Consider the following 23,682-nt stretch of genomic DNA (forward strand, 5'->3'; position numbering starts at 1 on the left):
GAGGTCCCCAAGTGCACAGATTATGGCTTATTCATTTATTCAATTTTGTATGCCCAGCATGTAGTTGACTGACTGGAACATGGCAAAGCACCCAATAAATGGCTATTCAGGGAATGAGGATTGTGATAAACATGAGAAACCACTGCTTCAAATAAGATTGGTAAACTCATCCTAAGTTGACCACTATGTGAAAAATCTCTTAAAAGAATACATTCTCATGTATGAATAATGTCCCTTTTTTTTTTTTTGAGACAGAATCTCACTCTGTCACCCAGGCTGGAGTGCAGTAGTGCAATCTCGGCTCACTGCAACCTCCATCTCCCAGATTCAAGCAATTCTCCTCCCTTAGCCTCCCAAGCAGCTGGGATTACAGGCGCGTGCCACCACACCCGGCTAATTTTTGTATTTTTAGTAGAGACAGGGTTTCACCATGTTGGCCAGGCTGGTCTCGAACTCCTGATCTGCCCGCCTTGGCCTCCCAAAGTGTAGGGATTACAGGTGTGAGCTACCATACCCGGCTTTTTGTTTTTCTTTTTTTGTTTTTTTGACACACGGTGTTACTCTGTTGCCCAGGTTAGAGTGCAGTGGCATGATCACAGCTCACTGCAGCCTCAATCTCCCAGGCTCAAGTGATCATCCCAGCTCAGCCTCCTGAGTAGCTGGAACTACAGGTGTGAGCCACCAAGCCTAGCTAATTTTTAAATCTTTTGTAGAGACAGGGTCTCGCCATGTTGCCCTGGCTGGTTTTGAACTCCTGGGCTCAAGTGATCCTCCCATCTTGGCCTCCTAAAGTGCTAGGATTACAGGCATGAGCCACTGCACCCAGCCAAATAATTTCAACAACCAGCAAATTGCACTTAATGGTGGCAAGTAGGAGGTAGTCTATATTTTTACAAGTAAACAAGATTTCTTTTTTTTGTTTGTTTGTTTTGAGACGGAGTCTCTCTCTGTCGCCTAAGCTGGTGTGCAATGGCACAATCTTGGCTCACTGCAACTTCCGCCTCCCGGGTTCAAGTGATTATCCTGCCTCAGCCTCCTGAGTAGCTGGGATTACAGACATGCGCCACCACGCCCAGCTAATTTTTGTATTTTTTAGTAGAGACGGGGTTTCACCATGTTGGTCATGCTGGTCTCGAACTCCTGACCTCGTGATCCGCCCACCTCAGCCTCGTAAAGTACTGGGATTACAGGTGTGAGCCACTATGACTGGCCGTAAACAAGATTTTTATCAGGGAAAAATTATCTAAAGTAACTCAGGATAGTGATGGATTGAGTTTAATTCTCTATATCTGCTATGGCCATAGTCAAAAGTCATAAAATATGTTCAAAACGTTAAGGCATCATAAGATACTGACATTCCCTACAAATCATCATTATGTTTACTAGAGCTTGAAAGGTAAGTCTACATTATTGTATTCTTTCTTTTTTGAGACAGAGTCTCGCTCTGTCACCTACTGCTGGAGTGCAGTGGCATGATCTCAGCTAAACCCCATCTCTTCTAAAAATACAAAAACTGGCCAGGCACGGTTCCAGGAGCCTGTAGTCCCAGCTGCTTGGGAGTCTGAGGCAGGAGAATCACTTAAACCTGGGAGGCGGAGCTTGCAGTGAGCTGAGATTCCACCACTACACTCTAGTCTGGGCGATACAGTGAGACTCCATCTCAACTAAAAAAAAAAAAAAAAAAAAAAAGAACTCCTTTTTAAATCTTATCTTTTTCCAGCACCTTCATAATACATTGTATTGTAGTAGGTGCTAGACTCAGCTTGATAATTTCCCCTCCACGGGGGTTCAGAGAATTCATGGTCGTTGCCTTGCCTGATATCCTCCGACTCTAGCTACACCGTCTTTTGGTAAACACATAAGGAGCCTCTGTAAATAGTGCAGATAAACTGAGCAACAAAGCAAGACCCCTATCTCTACAAAAAATAAAAAAGTCAACATTTGAACTCTGAAGTAAATCATGCTTTCATGGTTATGCTGAAGAATCATAACTATGTAAGAGTGGGATTTGAACTGGAATTTTTATTTATTTATTTATTTAAAGTTCTAGGATACATGTGCAGAACGTGCAGATTTGTTACATGGGTATACGTGTGCCATGGTGGTTTGCTGCACCTACTGACTCGTCCTCTAGGTTCCCTCTCCTCACCCCCTCACCCCTCAACAGGCCCCAATGTGTGTTGTTCCCCTCCCTGTGTCCATGTGTTCTCATTGTTTAACTCCCATTTATGAGTGAGAACACGCAGTGTTTGGTTTTCTGTTCCTGTGTTGGTTTGGTGAGGATGATGGCTTCCAGCTCCATCCATGTAGGCCTGGGATTTTTTTTTTTTTTTTTTTTTTTGAGACAGAGTCTTGCTCTGTCGCCCAGGCTGGAGTGCAGTGGTGCGATCTCGGCTCACTGCAAGCTCTGCCTCCCAAGTTCACGCCGTTCTCCTGCCTCAGCCTCCCAAGTAGCTGGGACTACAGGCGCCTGCCACCACGCCCAGCTAATTTTTTGTATTTTTAGTAGAGACGGGGTTTCACCATGTTAGCCAGGATGGTCTTGATCTCCTGACCTCATGATCCATGCGCCTCGGCCTCCCAAAGTGCTGGGATTACAGGCATGAGCCACTGCGCCCGGCCAGGCCTGGAATTTTTAAATTGAGTATGTGATGAAATGATAATGTGCTGGGTATATTGGGATAAATAAAATATGTTATGAAAAGAAAAAAAGAAAAAAGAACAAAAGAAAAATCAGCCAGGTGCAGTGGCATGTGCCTATATTCCCAGCTATTCAGGAGGCTAAAGCGGGAGGATCTTTTGAGCCCAGGAATTCGAGGTTGCAGTGAGCTATGATCGCACCACTGCATTCCAGCCTGGGTGACAGAGTAAGACTCTGTCTCAACAAAAATAATAATAAAATAAGATGAGGGAGCCATGCAACTTACCCTCAAGGAGCTCAAGGTGGAGAAGAGAAGCAGATACAAGGAAACAAGTAACTGTTGGTAATAAGTATTAAAACGACAAATACAGCACGCAATACAGTATATTATACCGATGAAAACTGAGCCAGCTCTGATTGATGTTAAATGTTCCATTGTGCTAAGCAACCATAAAGTTATAATTTCCCCACCCTTGAAACTTCCCAAAATACTTCAGAATACCCAAATCTCTAGCCACTTACCCTTGTTGCACAGGCTGTAACTGCAAAATCACTTGGGTTTTAGTGTCTTCAGGATTCTCCCCTTCATTTCCTTCAGTGGGTACCACAACCACATCCCCCACTGGGACACTCACTTCTGCATTAGCCATCTTTCACATGAAGTCAGATAGCTGGGACGGCTGTCGGGAACAAGAAGCACCAATAACTTAATCTGGTTTGAAAAGATGTCAACAGGCCGGGCATGGTGGCTCACAACTGGAATCCCAGCACTTTGGGAGGCCAAGGCAGGCAGATTGCCTGAGGTTGGGAGTTCGAGACCAGCCTGACCAACATGGAGAAACCCGTCTCTACTAAAATACAAAATTAACCGGGTACGTGGTGGCGCGTATCTGTAATCCCCTCTACTCAGGAGGCTGAGGAAGGAGAATCGCTTGAAGCCAGGAGGTGGAGGTTGTGGTGAGCCGAGATCATGCCATTGCACTCCAGCCTGGGCAACAAGGGTGAAATTCCATCTCAAAAAAAAAAAAAAAAAGAAAAAGAAAAGAAGTCAACCATATGAAAGGACTGCCAAGATAATGCCTAGAGCACCCTAGAGATCATGGGCCTCTAAAAAGGATGGGAACTGTGAGATGGGCTATCACAGGCTCTGATCCTTCCAGAAACGCCTCAACAGTCACTTGCTAGTATAGGTTTTCTTAGTACGTGTGACTCATCCCATGGTGTTCTGCAGCAAGCTCTAACAGCTCCTGAGAACCCACTGTGCATACATATCTCTTCCAACCTTGAGTTTAGTGACACTAAGTTGACAGCTTGAAATCAGAGATGCTGGGCGTAAACAGACCCGAAATTGACAAGCACTACAAATCAGAGTATTTTGTTTTTCTAGAGAGCTGGTTTGTAGCACATTACCAGTTCCACACCAAACAGGAAGCTCTTGGAAAGTAGGAATCACATCTACTTTCTGTGCAAACAGCCATTTTGCCTCAAGTTCTCCGTCCTTTAAAATACTTAGTATGTGTGGAGAGAGACTGAACTGAGCTGCATGGGAAGGGGAAGATGACTTTTATCATGTAGTTGCTTAATAAATGCTGAATTCACTTGTATGACCTCTAAGGCTCTTTTTTTTTTTGAGACAGGGTCTCACTCTGTCGCCCAGACTGGAGTGCTGTGGCATGATCTCGGCTCACTGCAACATCTGCCTCCCAAGCTCAAGCGATTCTCCTGCCTCACCCTCCCCAAGTAGCTTGGATTACAGGTGTGCGCCACTACCACTCAGCTAATTTTTGTATTTTTAGTACAGACGGGGTTTCACCGTGTTGGCCAGGCTGGTCTCGAACTCCTGACCTCAAATGATCCACCCGTCTCCGCCTCCCAAAGCGCTGGATTCCAGGTGTGAGCCACCACGCCTGGACTTCTTAATACCTCTTTGCCTCAGACTGAATGGAGAGATAATCTTGCCCAGTATCTCCCTTGCAGAGTTAGTGAGGAAACCAATGTCCAGCACCATGTGCTCCTCGACTCTAAAGTTACTCCAAGAATTGTCCCAATCTTAATGAAAACTCAGAGGACCCCAAGATATTCTGCAGGTATTAGACTTCACGGTTGAAAAGGGAGAGTCACTTAAGAGTGTATAGGTAAGAGCACTGTATTTATTTTAATATGTGAATATGTAAAGATGACTACGACTGTGCCTGAACAGAGTAGGCACACAATGGATGCAAGTTTGAATACAAAACGTGTAGTCAGGGCCGTGTGTGGTGGCTCACACCTGTAATCCCAGCACTTTTGGAGGCCTAGGTGGGTGGATCACCTGAGGTTGGGAGTTCGAGACCAGCCTGACCAACCTGGAGAAACCCTGTCTCTACTAAAAATACAAAAAATTAGCCTGGCGTGGTGGTACATGCCTGTAATCCTAGCTACTTGAGAGGCTGAGGCAGGAGAATCGCTTGAACCCAGGAGGTGGAGATTGCGGTGAGCCGAGATCATGCCATTGCACTCCAGCCTGGGCAACAAGAGCGAAACTCTGTCTCAAAAAAAAAAGTGTAGTCAGAAGATCTAATCCACATCTCACCTCTCCCACAGCACTTGTTTGCCTATAACACACATACTTAAGCATGGCACTCTGAATTTCCCTCAATGGCCCCAAAATACTCATCTGGTCTTCTAAGCAACTATCATACCCCAAGAATCTTAAGTCCTAATACCATACCAGCCACCTAATGTACTCTGAGCATAGCATAATGTACCTTTATATTTCTTTGCCTTTTATTCCTTAAGCCTGAAATGCCTTTAATGCCTTTCTCCCTCATCTTCTCCCTTCAAAGTCCAGTTCAAAGCTCACTTCTCCACAAAGCCACTGCTAAACTATTTTCTTTTTTTTTGAGACGCGATCTCGCTCCGTTGCCCAGACTGGAGTTCTATGGCATGATCTTGGCTCACTGCAACCTCTGCCTCCCAGGTTCAAGCAATTCTCTTTCCCTTCCTTTTTGGCTAGTCCCTGCTAACCATTTTGTGATTTACTTGAAACATCACTTCCTTGGGGAGGCCTTCTGTGAATTCCTTCACTAGGTTTGAGTTTGTGTTCTTGATCTCTCAGCACCTGCAGTACCCCCGTCACAACCATCATCTCACTTTGTTGGCTTTTCCTCCTCAGTCTGTACATCCCGGGAAAGCAAGGATTGTGTTTTGTTTTGTTTTTTTTAGACAGAGTTTCGTTCTTGTTGCCCAGGCTGGAGTACAATGGTACAATCTCGGCTCACTATAACCTCCGCCTTCCGGGTTCAAGTGATTCTCCTGCCTCAGCCTCCAGAGTAGCTGGGATTACAGGCATGCACCACCATGTCCGGCTAATTTTTATATTTTTAGTAGAGACGGGGTTACTCCATGTTGGTCAGGTTTGTCTTGAACTCCTAACCTCAGGTGATAAGCCCGCCTCGGCCTCCCAAAGTGCTGGGATGAGCCACCATGCCTGCCCAAGGATTCCAAGGATTGCTTTTCTTTTTTTTTTTTTTTAAAGATGGAGTCTTGCTGTGTTCCCCAGACTGGAGTGGAGTGGCATGATCTCAGCTCACTACCACCTCCCTCTCCTGGGTTCAAGTGATTCTCCTGCCTCAGCCTCCTGAATAGCTGGAAATATAGGCGCACACCACCACACCCAGCTAATTTTTGTATTTTTAGTACAGACGGGGTTTCACCATATTGTCCAGGATGGTCTTGATCTCTTGACCTCGTGATCTGCCCACCTCAGCCTCCCAAAGTGCTAGGATTATAGGTATGAGCCACTGCGCCTGGCCAGGATTGCTTTTCTTATTCAGCAATTCCCCCAAGGCTACCACAGTGCTCAGGACAGGAGTGTAATAAATGGTTTTCAAATATCAGACTTACATTTTATCTACAAAACTGCTTATCTAAACCTTTGTAAACAAATCTGAGCACACAGCAGATATGCAATATATTTTTGTCCAATTAGTGACTCACCTTACTCTAAAAGACTTCTAGAATTTTCTTTTTTATTTTTATATTTATTTATTTAAAGATAGAGACAGGATCTCACTATGTTGCCCAGGCTGGTCTTGAACTCCTGGCTTCAAGTGATCATCTGGCCTTGGCCTCCCAACGTGTTGTGATTACAAGTGTGAGCCATTTGGCCAGGCGGGGTGGCTCACGCCTGTAATCCCTGCACTTTGGGAGGCCGAGGCAGGTGGATCACCTGAGATCGGGAGTTGGTGACCAGCCTGACCAACATGGAGAAACCCCATCTCTACTAAAAATACAAAACAATTAGCCAGGCGTGGTGGCGCATGCCTATAATCCCAGCTACTTGGGAGACTCAGGCAGGAGAATTGCTTGAACCCGGGAGGCAGAGGTTGTGGTGGGTGAACCGAGATCGTGCCATTGGACTCCAGCCCGGACAACAAGAGTGAAACTGCCACTCAAAAAAAAAAAAAAAGTGTGAGCTATCATGCCTGGCCACTTCTAGAACTTTCTGCCTTCCTATCTGGGTGGGATATAAATTTGCTTAGGCAGCTAGGCTAAACTATACAGCTTATGGCTCATCATTATGGCCAGTTCAACAAATATTATATTGAGTCTCTACCTCACATCAGCTAGAGTTAGATTCCTTAGATATGAGGAGCAACAATACCTGCTCTTAAGAAACTACAGAAGGAAAAGAGATACATGACACTATCGGATATGCGGGGAAAAAGTTAACTGCAAGATATTACAGTACAGAATATGAACTCCTGCAACTTGAAGCTTTAAAACTAGAAAGGGGCCAGGCACAGTGGCTCACACCTGTAATCCCAGAACTTTGGGAGGCCAAGACCGGTGGATCACTTGAGGTCAGGAGTTCGAGACCACCTTGGCCAACAGGGTGAAACCCCATCTCTACTAAAAATATAAGTATTAGCAAAGTGTGGTGGTGGGCGCCTGTAATCCCATCTACTCAGGAGGCTGAGGGAGGAGAATTCATTGAACCCAGGAGGCGGAGGTTGCAGTGAGCCAAGATGGTGCCACTGCACTCCAGCCTGGGCAAGAAAGCGAAACTCCATCTCAAAAAAAAAAAAAAGGTCAGGTGTGGTGGCTCATGCCTGTGATCCCAGCACTTTGGAAGGTCGAGACGGGCGGATCACGAGATCAAGAGATCGAGACCATCCTGGCCAACATGGTGAAACCGTCTCTGCTAAAAATACAAAAATTAGCCGGGCGTAATTAGCCGGAGGCTGAGGCAGGAGAATTGCTTGAACCCGGGAGGCAGAGGTTGCAGTGGGCCAAGATCGCGGCACTGCGCTCCAGCCTGGTGACAGAGCGAGACTCCGTCTCAAAAAACAAAACAAAACAAAACAAACAAACAAACAAAAAACCAGAAAAGGGCCAGGCACCGTGGCTGATGCCTAGCACTTTGGGAGGCTGAGATGGGCGGATTGCCTAAGCTCAGGAGTTCAAGACCAGCCTGGGCAACATGGTGAGACTCCGTCTCTACTAAAAGTACAAAAATTAACCGGGTCTGGTAACGTGAACCTGTAGTTCCAGCCACTCGGGAGGCAGAGGTTGCAGTGAGCCAAGATCGTGTCACTGCACTCCAGCTTAGGTGACAGAGCGAGAGTCTGTTTCAAAATAAAATTATATAAAACTAGAAAAGAGCCAGACGCGGTGGCTCACGCCTGTAATCCCAGCACTTTGGGAGGCCAAGGCGGGCGGATCATGAGGTCAGGAGATCAAGACCATCCTGGCTAACATGGTAAAACCCCATCTCTACTAAAAATACAAAAAATTAGCTGGGTGTGGTGGTGGGCCCCTGTAGTCCAAGCTACTCGGGAGGCTGAGGCAGGAGAATGGCGAACCCCAGAGGCGGAGCTTGCAGTGAGCCAAGATCGCGCCACTGCACTCCAGCCTGGGCGACAGAGCGAGACTCCGTCTCAAAAACAAACAAACAAAAACACTAGAAAAGAAAATCAAGGGTCTCCTCTCTTGGCTTTGGAGCCCCCTTCCCTCTGTCTCTGTACAGGGGAGCTTCTTCCTTTCTTCTCCCTTCTTTATTTCTTTTTTTTTTTTTTGAGATGAAGTCTCACTCTTATACCCCAGGCTGGAGTGCACTGGTGTGGTGTGATCTAGGTTCACTGCAACCTCTGCCTCCCGAGTTCAAGCAATTCTCCTGCCTCAGCCTCCCGAGTAGCTGGGATTACAGGGACCTGCCACCACACTCAGCTAATTTTTGTATTTTTAGTAGAGACAGGAGTTCACCGTGTTGGCCAGGCTGGTCTCAAACTCCTGACCTCAGGTGATCCGCCCACCTTGGCCTCCCAAAGTGCTGGGATTACAAGCGTGAGCCACCATGCCCGGCCTCTTCTCCCTTCTTTCTTGCCTATTAAACTCTCTACTCCTTAAAACCAAAATAAAATAAAATAAGAGAAAATAAAAATCAATGAACTGGTTCAGCTGGCTACCAACAGTAGAACCAAAACAATTAAGACCCTCGAGTCTAGAAAAGTCCAAAAAGGAATGTGATGAAGCATACAAATGCCATCTAATCCTAGAATAATTGAACCCATAAATATCTTCAAAATTTGAACCATAAAAATGTAGGCGGAATTAAAAGAATCAGCTAACCTTTATTGAGCTAGCACTCATTGTCAAGCACTGTGCTATAACATATTTAATTTAAAACATGTAATACTTTGACAAGTAGCAAACTTATGGAATTCATTATTCCGAAAATGTGCTTTAAATTTTCAAAAATTACAGATTATGGACTGGGCATGGTGGCTCACGCCTGTAATCCCAGCACTTTGGGAGGCCAAGGCAGGTGGATCACAAAGTCAGGAGATTGAGACCATCCTGGCTAACACGAGGAAACCCTGTCTCTGCTACAAATACAAAAAATTAGCCGGACATGGTGATGGGCGCCTGTAGTCCCAGCCGAGATCGTGCCACTGCACTCCAACCTGGGCGACAGAGCAATACTCCATCTCCAAAAAAAAAAAAAAAAAAAAAAAATTACAGATTATGCATCCCTTATTTGAAATGCTTGACATCAGGAGTGCCTCAAATTTCAGACTTTTTTTTTTTAATTTTGGCATATTTACATATACATAATGTGATATCTGGGGGATGGGACACAAGTCTAAACACAAAATTCAAAATTCGATTATGTTTCACATACATCTTACACACATAGCCTGATGGCAATTCTTTTTTATTTTTGAGACAAAGTCTCGATTTTTCACCCAGCCTGGAGTACAGTGGTGCAATTTCGGCTCACTGCAACCTCCGCCTCCCAGGTTCAAGTGATTCTCCTGCCTCAGCCTCCAGAGTAGCTGAGATTACAGGTGCCCGCCACCATATCTAGCTAATTTTTTTGTATTTTTAGTAGAGTCAGGGTTTCACCATCTTGGCCAAGCTGGTCTTGAACTCCACCCACCTCAGCCTCCCAAAGTGCTGAGATTACAGGCGTGAGCCACGGCGCCCGGTCGCTTGATGGCAATTTCATACAATATCTTTATTTGTATTTATTTATATTTATATTTATATATTTTTTTTTTGAGATGGAGTCTTGCTCTGTTGCCCAGGCTGGAGTGCAGTCTCCTGATCTCGGCTCACTGAAAGCTCCGCCTCCGGGTTCACGCCATTCTCCTGCCTCAGCCTCCCAAGTAGCTGAGACTGCAGGCGCCCGCCACCATGCCTGCCTAATTTTTTGTATTTTTAGTAGAGACAGGGTTTCACCGTGTTAGTCAGGATGGTCTCGATCTCCTGGCCTCGTGATCCACCCACCTCGGCCTCCCAAAGTGCTGGGATTACAGGCGTGAGCCACCGCGCCTGGCCAATTTTATACAATATTTTTAATAATTTTGTGAATGAAACAGAGCCTGCGTTAACTACTAATCCGTGGGATTTTTTCACTTACGCCATCATGTTGGCTCAAAAATTTTCAGATTTTGGAGATCTGGGGTTTCAGATTTTCAGATTAGGGATACTCAACCTATAATACCTTAGGCAAAAAAAATGGGTTAGTTAATCGTTAAAGAAGCAGATTTAGAAGGATGCTTCTAATTTCAACTTTCTACTCTAAAGTAAATCCCTTCTACAACATTCTGAATAGGTGGTTGACTAACTTCTTAATATCTTCCTCAATAGCAACTCACATTTTACTCTTTACCCACACCATACATTAGTACCCAAGAGGAATGTTCTGGCTTCTTCTCTAGCCTTCTGAGAGTTTATCAGAGAGGATAATTATAATCATCCACAATACATCTCTCAATGTCACTCTAAATCATGGGTCTGATTCAACATGGCAATTCTGACCTTATTTAGAGAAGCAAGTTTGGGTTGAGTATCACTCATTACCCTAAATACCATATTCCTTGCAGGTAACCTGAAACCAGCTCTAAATGCAAGGTCATTTCTAAGCTGAATGTAAATGGAAAAGTAGCTCTTGTTTACAGCAACAAAAACTCCTGAGGCAAGATGAGTGAGTTGATCATTCGGGGCTTTGGAGTATTCACTGTGAAATCATACAACTCTCTCTGGAATTCTTTTTTCTTTTTTTAATTTAAACTTGCTTTTATTTTATTTTATTTATTTATTTTTGAGACAGAGTCTCACTCTGTTGCCCAGGCTGGAGTGCAGTGGTATGATCTCCGCTCACTGCAACTTCTGCCTCCTGGGTTCAAGCGATTGTTGTGCCTCAGCCCTCCGAGTAGCAGCTGGGATGACATGTGCATACCACCATGCTCGGCTTTTTTTATTTTTAGTAGGGACGGGGTTTCACCACGCTGGCCAGGCTGGTGTCAGAACTCCTGGTCTCAAGTGATCTGCCTGCGCCTGTCTCCCACGGTGCTGGGATTACAGGAGTGAGCCACCCCAGCCGGCCTCTCTCTGGAATTCTACGTGAACACATGTAAAGGAAATATGTCAAATTTACATGAAATGCTTAAGAATTAACTATTCTGGGGCCAGGAGCGCGGTGGCTCACGCCTGTAATTCCAGCACTTTGGGAGGCCGAGGCGGGTGGGTCACGAGGTCAGGAGATCGAGACCATCCTGGCTAACATGGAGATAACCCTGTCTCTACTAAAAATACAAAAAATTAGCTGAGCGTGGTGGCGGGCGCCTGTAGTCCCAGCTACTCGGGAGGCTGAGGCAGGAGAATGGTGTGAACCTGGGCGGCGGAGCTTGCAGTGAGCTGAGATTGCACCACTGCACTCCAGCCTGGACAACAGAGCAAGACTCCGTCTCAAAAAAAAAAAAAAAAAAAGAATTAACTATTCTGGCCGGGCACGATGGCCCACGCCTGTAATCCCAGCACTTTGGGAGGACCAGGCAGTCAGATCACCTGAGGTCGGGAGTTAGAGACCAGCCTGACAAACATGGAGAAACCCTGTCTCTACTAAAAATACAAAATTAGCCGGGCATGGTGGCCCATGTCTGTAATCTCAGCTACTTGGGAGGCTGAGGTAGGAGAATCACTTGAGCCCAGGAGGCGGAGGTTGCAGGTGAGCCGAGATTGTGCCTTTGTACTCCAGCCTGGGGAACAGAGGGAGACTCCGTCTCAAAAAAATAAATAAATAAATAAATCAAAGTAACTGTTCTGCAGTTTTTTGGGTTTTTGTTTTCTTTCGTTTTGTTTTTTGAGACAGAGTCACCCTCTGTCACCCAGACCAGTGTGGAGTAGAGTGTTTTTGGCTTACTGCAGCCCCAACCTCGGGGCCTCAAGTGATCCTCTCACCTCAGCCTCTGGAGCAGCTGGCACTATAGGTACCAACCACCAACCCTGCTAATTTCTGTTTTCCTTTTTTTTCATTAACTTTTTTTTTTTCCAGACGGAGTCTCGCTCTGTCACCCAGGCTGGAGTGCAATGGCTGGGTCTTGGCTCACTGCAACCTCCACCTCCCTGGTTCAAGCAATTCTCTGTCTCAGCCTCAGCCTCCCGAGTAGCTGGGATTACAGGTGCCCGCCACCACGCCTGGCTAATTTTTTGTATTTTTAGTAGAGACACGGTTTCATCATGTTGGCCAGGCTGGTCTTGAACTCCTGACCTCATGATCCACCCACCTCGGCCTCCCAAAGTGCTGGGACAGGCGTGAGACACTACGTCCGGCCTAATTTCTTTACTTCTTTGTAGACATATGGTCTTGCTATGTTGCCTAGCCTGGTGTCAAACTCCTGGGCTCAAGCAATCCTGTCACCTCGGCCTCCCAAAGTGCTGAGATTGAAGACCTGAGCCACTGTGCCCAGCCTGTAGTTATTTTCAAAGACAAAAACGACACTTTGAAACTAAGCACACCACTGCTCATATAGTTACCAGAAAACTAAACAAATGATTTCCAACCCATTCTAAATTCATTTTTCTGTGTCCTGAAAATCCAATGTCTAAAATGTGGCAAGATGCTATGTTTGAATAAGGACAAGTGTCAGGCTGTGCGCAGTGGCTCACGCCTGTAATCCCAGCACTTTGGGAGACCAAGGAGGGCGGATCACAAGGTCAGGGGTTCGAGACCAGCCTGGCCAACATGGTGAAACCCCGTCTCTACTAAAAATACAAAAATTAGCCAGGCGTGGCTGCGGGCGCCTGTAATCCCAGCTACTCAGGAGGCTGAGGCAGGAGAATTGCTTGAACCCAGGAGGCGGAGGTTACAGTGAGACAAGAACGCGCCACAGCCACTGCACTCCAGCCTGGAAACTCCATCTCAAAAAAACAAACAAACAAAAAATGGACAAGTGTCACATGATTGCAGGGAAGGACACTGGAACTAGTAATGAAAAAGGAGTAATACTGGCTGGGCGCAGTGGCTCACACTTGTAATCCCAGCACTTCGGGAGGCCGAGGCGGGCGGATCACCTGAGGTCAGGAGTTCAAGACCAGCTGGCCAACATGGAAAAACCACTTCTCTACTAAAAATACAAAATTAGCTGGGCGTAGTGGCACATGCTTGTAATCCTATCTACTCGGGAAGCTGAGGCAGGAGAATCACTTGAACCCGGGAGGCAGAGGTTGCGCTGAGCTGAGATCCAGCCACTGCACTCGAGCCTGGGCAACAAGAGCAAAACTCAAAAAAAATAAAAAAATAAAAATTATCTGGGCATGGTGGCATGCGCCTGTAGTCCCAGTCCTCAGGAAGCTGAGGCAGGAGAATCACTTGAACCCAGGAGGAGGAGGTTGCAGTGAGCTGAGATTGTGCCACTGCACTCCAGCCTGGCGACAGAGCAAGATTCCGTCAAAAAAAAAAAAAAAAAAAAAGTAACAATATCTGTCACCCAGGCCGGAGTGGGGAGGGATAGCATTAGGAGATATACCCAATATAAATGACGAGTTAATGGGTGCAGCACACCAACATGGCACATGTATACATATGTAACAAACCTGCACGTTGTGCACATGTACCCTAGAACTTAAAGTATAATAACAAAAAATAATAATAATATTGGCACTTTCTGGGGACTTAAAAAAGTAGGCCGGGCATGGTGGCTCAAGCCTGTAATCCCAGCACTTTGGGAGGCCGAGGCGGGTGGATCACGAGGTCAGGAGATCGAGATCATCCTGGCTAACACCGTGAAACCCCATCTCTACAAAAAATACAAAAAAAAAAATTAGCTGGGCATGGTGGCGGGCGAGTAGTCCCAGCTACTAGGGAGGCTGAGGCAGGAGAATGGCGTGAACCCAGGAGGCAGAGCTTGCAGTGAGCCAAGATTGCGCCATTGCACTCCAGCCTGGGCAACAGAGTGAGACTCCTCAAAAAAAAAAAAAAAAAAAAAGTAAAAATGAGTACGAGATTTTCTGAAATTTTCTAACCCCAAAATATTTATTTAATTTTTTTTGAGACGGAGTTTCTCTCTTGTTGCCCAGGCTGGAGTGCAATGGCACAGTCTCGGCTCACTGCAACTTCCGCCTCCCAGGTTCAAGCGATTCTCCTGCCTCCCAAGGAGCTGGGATTACAGGCATCTGCCACCACGCCCAGTTAATTTTTGTATTTTTTAGTAGAGACAGGGTTTCACCATGTTGGCCAGGTGGGTCTCAAACTCCTGACCTCAGGTAATCCGCCCGCCTCCACCTCCCAAAGTGCTGGAATTACAGGCGTAAGCCACCGCGCCCAGCCCAAAATATTTATTTATTCCACACTCTATTATAATTTTTGGAGACTGTGTAGTCGTTTTTTTTATTTTTTATTTATTTTTTATTTTATTTATTTTTTTTTTGGTGAGACATCGTCTCCCTCTGTCACCCAGGTCGGAGAGCAGTGGCGCGCTCTCGGCTCACTGCAACCTCGACTTCCGGAGCTCAAGCGATCCTCCCACTTCAGCCTCCGGAGTAGCTGCGACCACAGGCAACTAGCTCCACCACGCCCGGCTAATTTTTGTCATTTTTTGTAGAGACAGGGTTTCACCATGTTGCCCAAGCTGGTCTGGAACTCGAGCTAAAGAGAGGCCAAGGAGGCCGCTCACTTTGGAAGGCCGCCTGTCTCGGCCTCCCAAAGTGCTGGCATTACAGGCATAAATCACAGCGCCCGCCAGAAAACTAACAAAATTAGGCAGGCGCAGTGCCACGCACCTGTAGTCCCAGCTACTCAGGAGGCTGAGCTGAAAGGATCGAGTTTGCAGTGAGCTGAGATCCCGCAATGCACTCTCACTTGGGCGACAGAGGGAAACTCTGTCCCCCCAAAAAAAATAAAATAAAAAAGAAATTTCCACTCTACGGTTTTAAAACGAGGGGAAAAAATGCAAGTTAAAACTTTATTATTACTTGAAGCCAAAACTCCTTGATATCCCCTTTATTTCTTCTCATGCATTCAGTGGGTGATCCAGAGTGCTACAAGATGTAATGAGGTCAACAAGTAAATTACGCAGAAACACTGAGAGAAGTATACAGAGGAGGTGAAATTCTAAGTCACAGACTGGAGACTACTATGTAGATGTTTGAGGGAGCGATGGGATAAGAGTTATTTGGAGTCATCCCGCTACAGTCCGGTGGACTTTGGCTTAGGGCAAGACCAAAATACTGCCCCCACAATAAACCCAATGAAGCTGAGTAGAAGCTACCTATTAAATGTATTTGCTGAAGTAAATAGGAACCAAAAAAAAAAAAAAAATCATTTAAGTTATTAAATATACATCCTTGATATAAGGCTCTCAAATTAGGAGACGGTGCAACCATTGAATAAGAAGTTTCCCCGGCCGGGCGCAGTGGCTCACGCCTGTAATACCAGCACTTTACGAGGCCAACGCGGGCAAATCACGAGGTCAGGAGATCGAGACCATCCTGGCTAACACGGTGAAACCCCGTCTCTACTTAAAACACAAAAAAATTAGCCTGGTTGGGCCAGGCGCAGTGATTCACGCCTGTAATCCCAGTACTCTGGGAGGCTGAGGATGCGGATCACCTGAGGTTGGGAGCTCGAGACCAGCCTGGCCAACATGGTGAAACCCCGTCTCTACTATAAATACAAAAATTAGCTGGGCGTGGTCGCGGGCGCCTGTAGCCCCAGCTACTCGGGAGGGTGAGGCAGGAGAATCGCTTGAACCCGAGAGGCGGAGGTTGCGGTGAGCTGAGGTCGCGCCATTGCACTCCAGTCTGGGCAACAAGAGTGAAACTCCGTCTCAAACAACAACAACAAAAAAATTGGCTGGTGTGGTGGCACGTGCCTGTAGTCCCAGCTACTCGGGAGGCTGAGGCAGGAGAATCGTCTGAACCCGGGAGGCGGAAGTTGCAGTGAGCCGAGATCGCACCACTGCACTCCAGCCTGGGCGACAGAGACTCCGTCTCAAAGAACAAATAAATAAATAAATAAATAAAAAGGGTCCCCAAATGCACTTTGGTAACTATTAACAGAGGCAAGGAGGAAGAAGATAATCCCTCAAGACTAGAATTATGTCTGAGTCTCTTTTCCTAAAACCCGTCTTGATTCGCCTAAACAGACATCAATCAAGGCCCCATCTGTGTCTACTAGGAAGTGGTTTTGAGATTTCTCTCATCTTGAGAGAATCCAGGGCTGCGCCTGCTCTGCTGTCTAGGTCAAGGCTTCACCCCCTTGTCTGGTGGATCATCCTCCAAAGACCCTCGGGTTGAGATTTTGCCTTCATCTCTCCTGCCCCTCAATTAGATAACACCTGGCCAATTCCTTTGTCATTTCAGAAAGCGGGAACACCCTAAGCATCTTTCCTCAACGATCTCTACTTCTCTCAAAAAGATAGGTTTCTCCATCCCCTGACCGCGCAGGTTACTTTGTTCTCCACCTAGACATCAAGAGGCACCTAGACACCTTCCATCTCCTCAGGTTTGGACGCTGCTCTTTCGTACTTCAGGAGGCTCTAGGAGTCTTCCTACCACGCGCTCATCTGTGGGGAGACCTGGGCCTGCTCACTTCCCCTTGGAGCTCCTCTTCCTTCCCTGCTTTTGGAAAAAAACCTGCCCTTTTTTCCCTTGTTCTGAGTGGCCGAGGCCTCTACCGCGCCCCTCGGGATAAGCTGGACTCTGATCTCCTCAGAAGAACCCACTCTGTACTCTTGCTCTCCCGCCAAGGCTCCGAGAGGGTCTCCTCCCAAGCGGGCATCCGGGCTTCCAGCACCTATCGTCCCCCTCCCACTGGGCAGGACCCAGGCCTCCAACCAGCTCCTCATCCAAGGGCCCGGTGCTCCCCGGACCCCGCCTTTGGGGATACCCCAGGCTCCCCGGACCCCTCGACGGGGTCCTGGGCGCCTAGGCCTCTCAGTCCGGAGTCACTCCGGCCCCTCCTGGCCCCTGAGCCGAGTACTTCCGGGCCCCTCGGTCCGGGGGCGCCGGGGCCCCCCCAGTGGTGGACTCGCCGGTTCTCGCCGCCCCGGCCTGGGGCCGAGCCCCGCCGGCGCGGCCGGCTGCGCTGGGGGCGGCCCGGCTGCTCGGGCGGACCCAGCGGCAGCGTCCCCCCACCCCCCCGCGGCGCCGCGACGTCCGCTCGCTCCCCGGCGGCGGCGGCGGCACGCACAGGGCGTGGGGAGGCGCCCGCGGAGGCAGCAGCCCCCCGCCCCCTGCGCGCCCGCCCGCCCTCGCCGGCCGCCGCGCGGCCCCCGCGCCCGCCCCCCCGCCCCCACCCCACCCCGCGCCCGCGCCCGCGCGCCCACCCCTCCCCCTCCTCACCGTCTCCGTCGGGCGGGCGGGCGGCGAGCGGCCAGGGCGGGCGGGCGACGGAGCATGCGCAGAGGCCGCCACGGCAGCTACGGCCACCGCCGCCGCCAGGCCGGGCTTCAACACTTCCGGCCGCCGCCGCCGGCGAGCTGTCGCCTTAAAGGGGACGCGTCCCTATTGCCGGCCCCACCGAGGATTAACCTTAGCCAAGGGATTTGGGCCTTACCTAAGCAGAATTCTTTCGCCCTTGAAAATCAGTGTTGGAAAGGTCGCTAGAGACCCCAGTAACTCTCCTTCCCTCACTCATAGATGAGGAAAATAAGCCCCAAGTGAAAGAATCACCTCAACCACAATTGAGGGCCAAGCTAGCTATCTCGACTCCTCTGGAGGACTCTACTCCATTTACCTCCCCAAATCCTGTTTTATGAAGTTTACATCTTATCAGACCCTTCAAGTTACAATCCAGCTATCAGTTTGCAATCAGAAGATCTGCATAGATCAGTAACTGGTCACGAGTGCTTGAGCAAGCCCTAAGCATTGTCTGACCCATGCCTGTTTGCCAAGTTTTTCCTGCTTGTGAGTTTCTGGGTTGAAGTCTTCACTGCCCTGCTGGAAGTGTAAACGACTCTGGAGGAATTTCTTGACAGCTCTAAACCTGTTTCCGATAAGACATAATGTGAGTGCTAAAGAAGGTGATACCAGCATGAAAAGTGCTTCAGAGAGTTCCTGGGGTCAGTAATAGTAATTAACAAGTATTAAGACCTTTATTTTTTATTTATTTATCTTTTTTGATACAGAGTCTCGCTCTTTGGCCAGGCTGGAGTGCAGTGGCGCGATCTCGGCTCACTGCAGCTTCCGCCTCCTGGGTTCAAGTGATTCTCCGGCCTCAGCCTCCCGAATAGCTGGCACTAGAGGCGCGCGACACCACGGCCGGCTAATTTTGTGTGTGTGTGTGTGTGTGTGTGTGTGTGTGTGTATTTTAGTAAAGGCAGGATTTCACCATGTTGGTCAGGATGGTCTCAATATCTGACCTCGTGATCCACCCCCCTGGGCCTCCCAAAGTGCTGGGATTACAGGCGTGAGCCACCGCGCCCGGCCGTATTAAGACCTTTCTATGGCCAGGTGTGGTGGCTCACGCCTGTAATCCCAGCACTTTGGGAAGCCGAGGCGGGCAGATCACTTGAGACCAGGAGTTCGAGACCAGCCTGGGCAACATGGTGAAACCCCGTCTCTACTAAAAATACAGAAATTAGCCGGGCGTCGTGGCACGCGCCTCTAGTCCCAGCTACTCAGGAGGCTGAGCCAGGAGAATCACTTGAACCCGGAAGGCGGAGGTTGCAGTGAGCCGAGATCAGGCCATTGCACTCCAGCCTGGGCAACAGAGTGAGACTCTGTCTCAAAAAACAGACAAAAAGACCTTTCTATGGCCTATGGCTTGGTGAAGATGCTTCTGTCTTGTATAATCCTCACAGCAATCCTACTAAGTAAATTTCTCTCTTTTTTTTTCTTTTTCTTTTTCTTTTTTTTTTTTTTGAGACGGAGTCTGGTTCTGTCGCCCAGGCTGGAGTGCAGTGGCACAATCTCGGCTCACTGCAAGCTCCGCCTCCCGGGTTCATGCCATTCTCCTGCCTCAGTCTCCTCAGTAGCTGGGACTACAGGCGTCCACCACTACGCCCGGCTAATTTTTTTGTATTTTTTAGTAGAGACAGGGTTTCACCATATTAGCTAGGATGATCTCGATCTCCTGACCTTGTGATCCGCCCGCCTCAGCCTCTCAAAGTGCTGGGATTACAGGCGTGAGCCACCGTGCCCGGCCCTTCTTTTCTTTTCTTTCTTTTTTTCTTTTTTTTTATGGGGGGGATAGGTCTGGGTTGATCTCCCAGGCTGAGTGCAGTGGCAGGTTCTCGGCTCACTGCAGCCCCAGTCTCCAGTGCTCAAGCAGTCCTCCTGCCTCAGCCCCCGGAGCAGCTGGGACCACAAGCAGGAGCCACCATGCCTGGCTAATTTTTACATTTTTAGTAGAAATGGGGTTTTACCATGTTGCCCACTCTGGTCTCTAGCTCCTGGACTCAAGCAATCCTCCTGCCTTGACCTCCGAAAGTGCTGGGATTACAGGTGTGAGCCACCATAATTGTTTATTTATTTATTTATTTATTTATTTATTTGGAGACGGAGTCTTGGTCTGTGCACTGGTGCGATCTCGGCTCACTGCAACCTCTGCCTCCCAGGTTCAAGCGATTCTCCTGCCTCAGCCTCCCGAGTAGCTGGGAGACTACAAGCACGAGCCACCACGCCTGGTTAATTTTTTGTATTTTTAGTATAGACGGGGTTTCACTGTGTTCGCCAGGATGGTCTCGATCTCTTGACCTCATGATCTGCCTGCCTTGGCCTCCCAAAGTGCTGGGATTACAGGCATGAGCCATCGCACCTGGCCAATTTTTGTATTTCTAGTAGAGACAGGGTTTCACCATGTTGTCCAGGGTGGTCTCAATCTCTTGACCTCGTGATCCTCTTGCCTCAGTCTCCCAAAGTGCTAGCATTACAGGCGTGAGTCACCGTGCCTGGCCATTTATTTTTATTTAGTTATTTTGGGGGATAGAGTCTCCTCCTGGGCACAGGTGATCCTCCAACCTTGACTTCCTGAGTAGTTGAGACTATATAGGCTTGCACAACCACGCCCAGCTCCTTTTTGTATTTTTCATAGAGCTGGGGTTTCACCATGTTACCGAGGCTGGTCTCAAATTCCTGAGCTCAAGTGATCCACCCACCTCGGCCTCCCAAAGTGCTGGGATTATAGTCGTGGGCCACCATGCCTGGATGATAACTGATTTTTTTTTTTTTTTTTTTTGAGATGGAGTCTCGCTCTGTCACCAGGCTGGAGTGCAGTGGCCCCACAATCTCAGCTCACTGCAACCTCTACCTTCTGAGTTCAAGGGTTTCTCCTGCCTCAGCCTCCTGAGTAGCGGGGATTACAGGCATGCGCTGCCACACCTGACTAATTTTTGTATTTTTAGTAGAGACGGGGTTTCACTATGTTGGCCAGGCTGGCCCCAAACTCATGACCTTAGGTGACCCACCCGCCTCAGTCTCCCAAAGTGCTGGAATTACAGGCCACCGTTCCTGGCCTATAACTGATTTTTTTTTTTTTTTTTTTTTTTTTTTGAGACAGAGTCTCACTCTTGTCACTCAGGCTCGAGTGCAGTGTGCCATCTCGGCTCACTGCAACCTCTGCCTCCCGAGTTCAAGCGATTCTCCTGCCTCAGCCCCCCAAGTAGCTGGGATTACAGGTCCCCGCCACCACACCTGGCTAATTTTTGTATTTTTAGCAGAGACGTCGTTTCACCGTGTTGGGCAGGTTGGTCTCAAACTCCTAACCTCAGGCGATCCGCCTGGAGCCACCACTCCTGGCAACTGATTTTTTAAAAGACAAAAACTTCAAGCATCATCTGGTCTCTCCTCCAGCCTGGAACAGTGTCTCTGGCTGTCCACCGACTCTCCATACTCCACATGCCCACAACTGAATTCGTTTCTTTCCCCACCCACCTTAGATGTCTTCAACAAACCTGCTTCTGTCCCAGTGTCCCCCACCTCAGGGAATGTTGCCCTCATCTCTCAGTCACCTCCCAAAGACCCCTAGAATATCACCTCTTCTCTAACCCCCACTGGTCCATCTTCATCATCATCTGCCTATGTCACAGCCAGAGCCTCCTAATTGGTCTCCCTACTTCCTGTCTTGCTGCCTTTGAGTCTTCATTCTTAATTCTTTTAGTGGCCTCCTATCCCCTTTAAAAAAAATTGCTTGTGAACTCCCCATCGTGGTCTATAGGACCTGGCACTGGGATCCTGTCTTGACTTTTTTTTTTTTTTTTTTGAGACGGAGCCTTACTCTGTCACCCAGGCTGGAGTGCAGTGGCGCAATCTTGGCTGACTGCAACTTCTGCCTCAAGTTCAAGTGATTCTCCCACCTCATTCTCCCAAGTAGCTGGGACTACAGGCACGTGCCACCACACCTGGCTAATTTTTGTATTTTTAGTAGAGATGGGGTTTCACCACGTTGGCCAGGCTGGTCTCGATCTCCACCTCAGCCTCCCAAAGTGCTGGGATTACAGATGTAAGCCACCGCACCTGGCCTTGACTTGCCTTCTTTCTGTCTCTCTAGTCCAGCCACACTGGCCTTCCTAAAGTTCCTCCAACACATGGATTTCACAGCCTTTCCCTGTTTCGCCAGGCCGGGCACCCTCTTCCTCTGGATCTTCAGCTGCCTCCTTTGCATCTCCCAGGTCCCAGCTCCTCAGCGAGGTCTTCCCTGTTCTCATTGTCTCAAATTGTGCCTTCTCCCCAGACACTCTTACCTCCTTTATAGCCCTTACCCATTCCTGACATATCTTGTCCCCATCTATATCCTCTCCTCCCCTCCATACATATATACCCTGCAATGGAGCCTCTGTGAAAGCAGGGACAAAGTCGATTTTATTCACGGTAGGACTCCCCCAGCTCCTAGAACATTGTTTGGTACCTAGAGAGCACTCAAAAAATATTTGAAAGCCTATTAAGGACTGCCTGTGTTTTTGTATCTACTTCCCCACCCCCCACAGCTTACCCCACCCTTCTGCATCCACATTCTCAGAAGCCAGAAGCCACTAACAGATGGAGAGTGAATCAGAAAAGGAGGCAGAGAGAGAAAGGGAGGAAATTCTGCCAGTTGGTGCAAAAAAAAAAAAAAAAAAAGACTAGGATGAATCTAGATGCAGCAGTCAGGTGTATCACCTCCTCCTCCACCCCACCGCACCCGTACCCTCACCCAGGGTCCACCACTGCAACCAAAACAAAAGGCAAGGCCGGTTGCGGAGACTCACAGCTGTAATCCCAGCACTTTGGGAGGCCAAGGTGGGTGAATGGCTTGAGTCCCGGAGTTTAAGGCTGCAGTGAGCCATGATCAGGCCACTGCACTCCAGCCTACGTGACTCTGTCTCAAAACAACAACAACAATAACAAACCTTCCACTGACACTTACCACCCACTCACCTTACAGAACTCAGAGCCCAGTCGGTGCTGCCTCCATTGTCGTAGGACCTTCATTCCTTCGTTAAGGCTCTCTCTGGGGCTCAGTCTACTTATCTGTGATGGTGACCATTATGCAACTAAACTTAAGGCTGATGAGACAGAAATAATTTGATAAAGGCTTATTGGAAGGCAAATGTGAGAACTGACCTGGGAAGACACACGAACAGAGTTGGGCATGTTCCCGAGTCTGTCCCAAGGACAAAGGTTTTTACAGGAAAGTTTAAAACAAGGGCGTGGGGTCCTCATACCAGAATTGTCCTCTTTTTTCCTTCTTTTTCTTTTTCTTTTTTTTTTTTTTTTGAGATGGAGTTTCCCTCTTGCCCAGGCTGGAGTTCAATGGCGTGATATTGGCTCACCAAAACCTCCACCTCCTGGGTTCAAGTGATTCTCCTGCCTTAGTCTCCTGAGTAGCTGGGATTACAGGCATGCACCACCATGCCCGGCTAATTTTGTATATTTAGTAGAGACGGGGTTTCTCCATGTTGGTCAGGCTGGTATCGAACTCCCAACCTCAGGTGATCCGCCTGCCTTGGCCTCCCAAAGTGCTGGGATTACAGGCGTGAGCCACCGTGCTCGGCCTTTTTTTTTTTTTTCAGACGGAGTCTCATTCTGTTGCCCAGGCTGGAGTGCAGTGGCGCGATCTCAGCTCACTGCAACCTCTGCCTCCCAGGTTCAAGCGATTCTCCTGCCTCAGCCTCCCAAGTAGCTGGGACTACAGGTACATGCCACCATGCCGGGCTAATTTTTTGTATTTTTAGTACAGACAGAGTTTCACCATGTTAGCCAGGATGGTCTCGATCTCCTGATCCACCCACCTTGGCCTCCTGAAGTGCTGGGATTACAGGCGTGAGACACTGTGCCTGGCTTTTTTTCTTTTT

The 23,682-nt window shown here is 48.3% G+C and overlaps 1 protein-coding gene across 9 annotated transcripts in view; it reads right to left on the bottom strand.

The window, feature by feature from the left end:
- GMEB1 (glucocorticoid modulatory element binding protein 1) overlaps nucleotides 1–18,243 on the bottom strand; it is a 46,814-nt gene extending 28,571 nt beyond the window's left edge. The window contains exons 1-4 of one of the 9 annotated variants that reach the window (XM_063667074.1): nucleotides 17,134–17,437; nucleotides 15,383–17,026; nucleotides 10,548–10,631; nucleotides 3,164–3,321 (exon numbers count right to left, since the gene is read on the bottom strand). In XM_063667074.1, coding sequence (XP_063523144.1) covers nucleotides 3,164–3,291 — 128 coding nt within the window. In that variant the 5' untranslated portion in view covers nucleotides 3,292–3,321; nucleotides 10,548–10,631; nucleotides 15,383–17,026; nucleotides 17,134–17,437. Of the gene's footprint in view, nucleotides 1–3,163; nucleotides 3,322–3,510; nucleotides 4,302–10,547; nucleotides 10,632–15,382; nucleotides 17,438–17,752 lie in introns of those variants that run through there. The other 8 variants (XM_063667085.1, XM_063667096.1, XM_054498008.2 and 5 more) reach the window with 8 other exon arrangements.
- Nucleotides 18,244–23,682: the final 5,439 nt, after the last annotated feature.

Source organism: Pongo pygmaeus, chromosome 1, assembly GCF_028885625.2.
Source record: "Pongo pygmaeus isolate AG05252 chromosome 1, NHGRI_mPonPyg2-v2.0_pri, whole genome shotgun sequence".
Taxonomy (NCBI): Eukaryota; Metazoa; Chordata; class Mammalia; order Primates; family Hominidae; genus Pongo; species Pongo pygmaeus.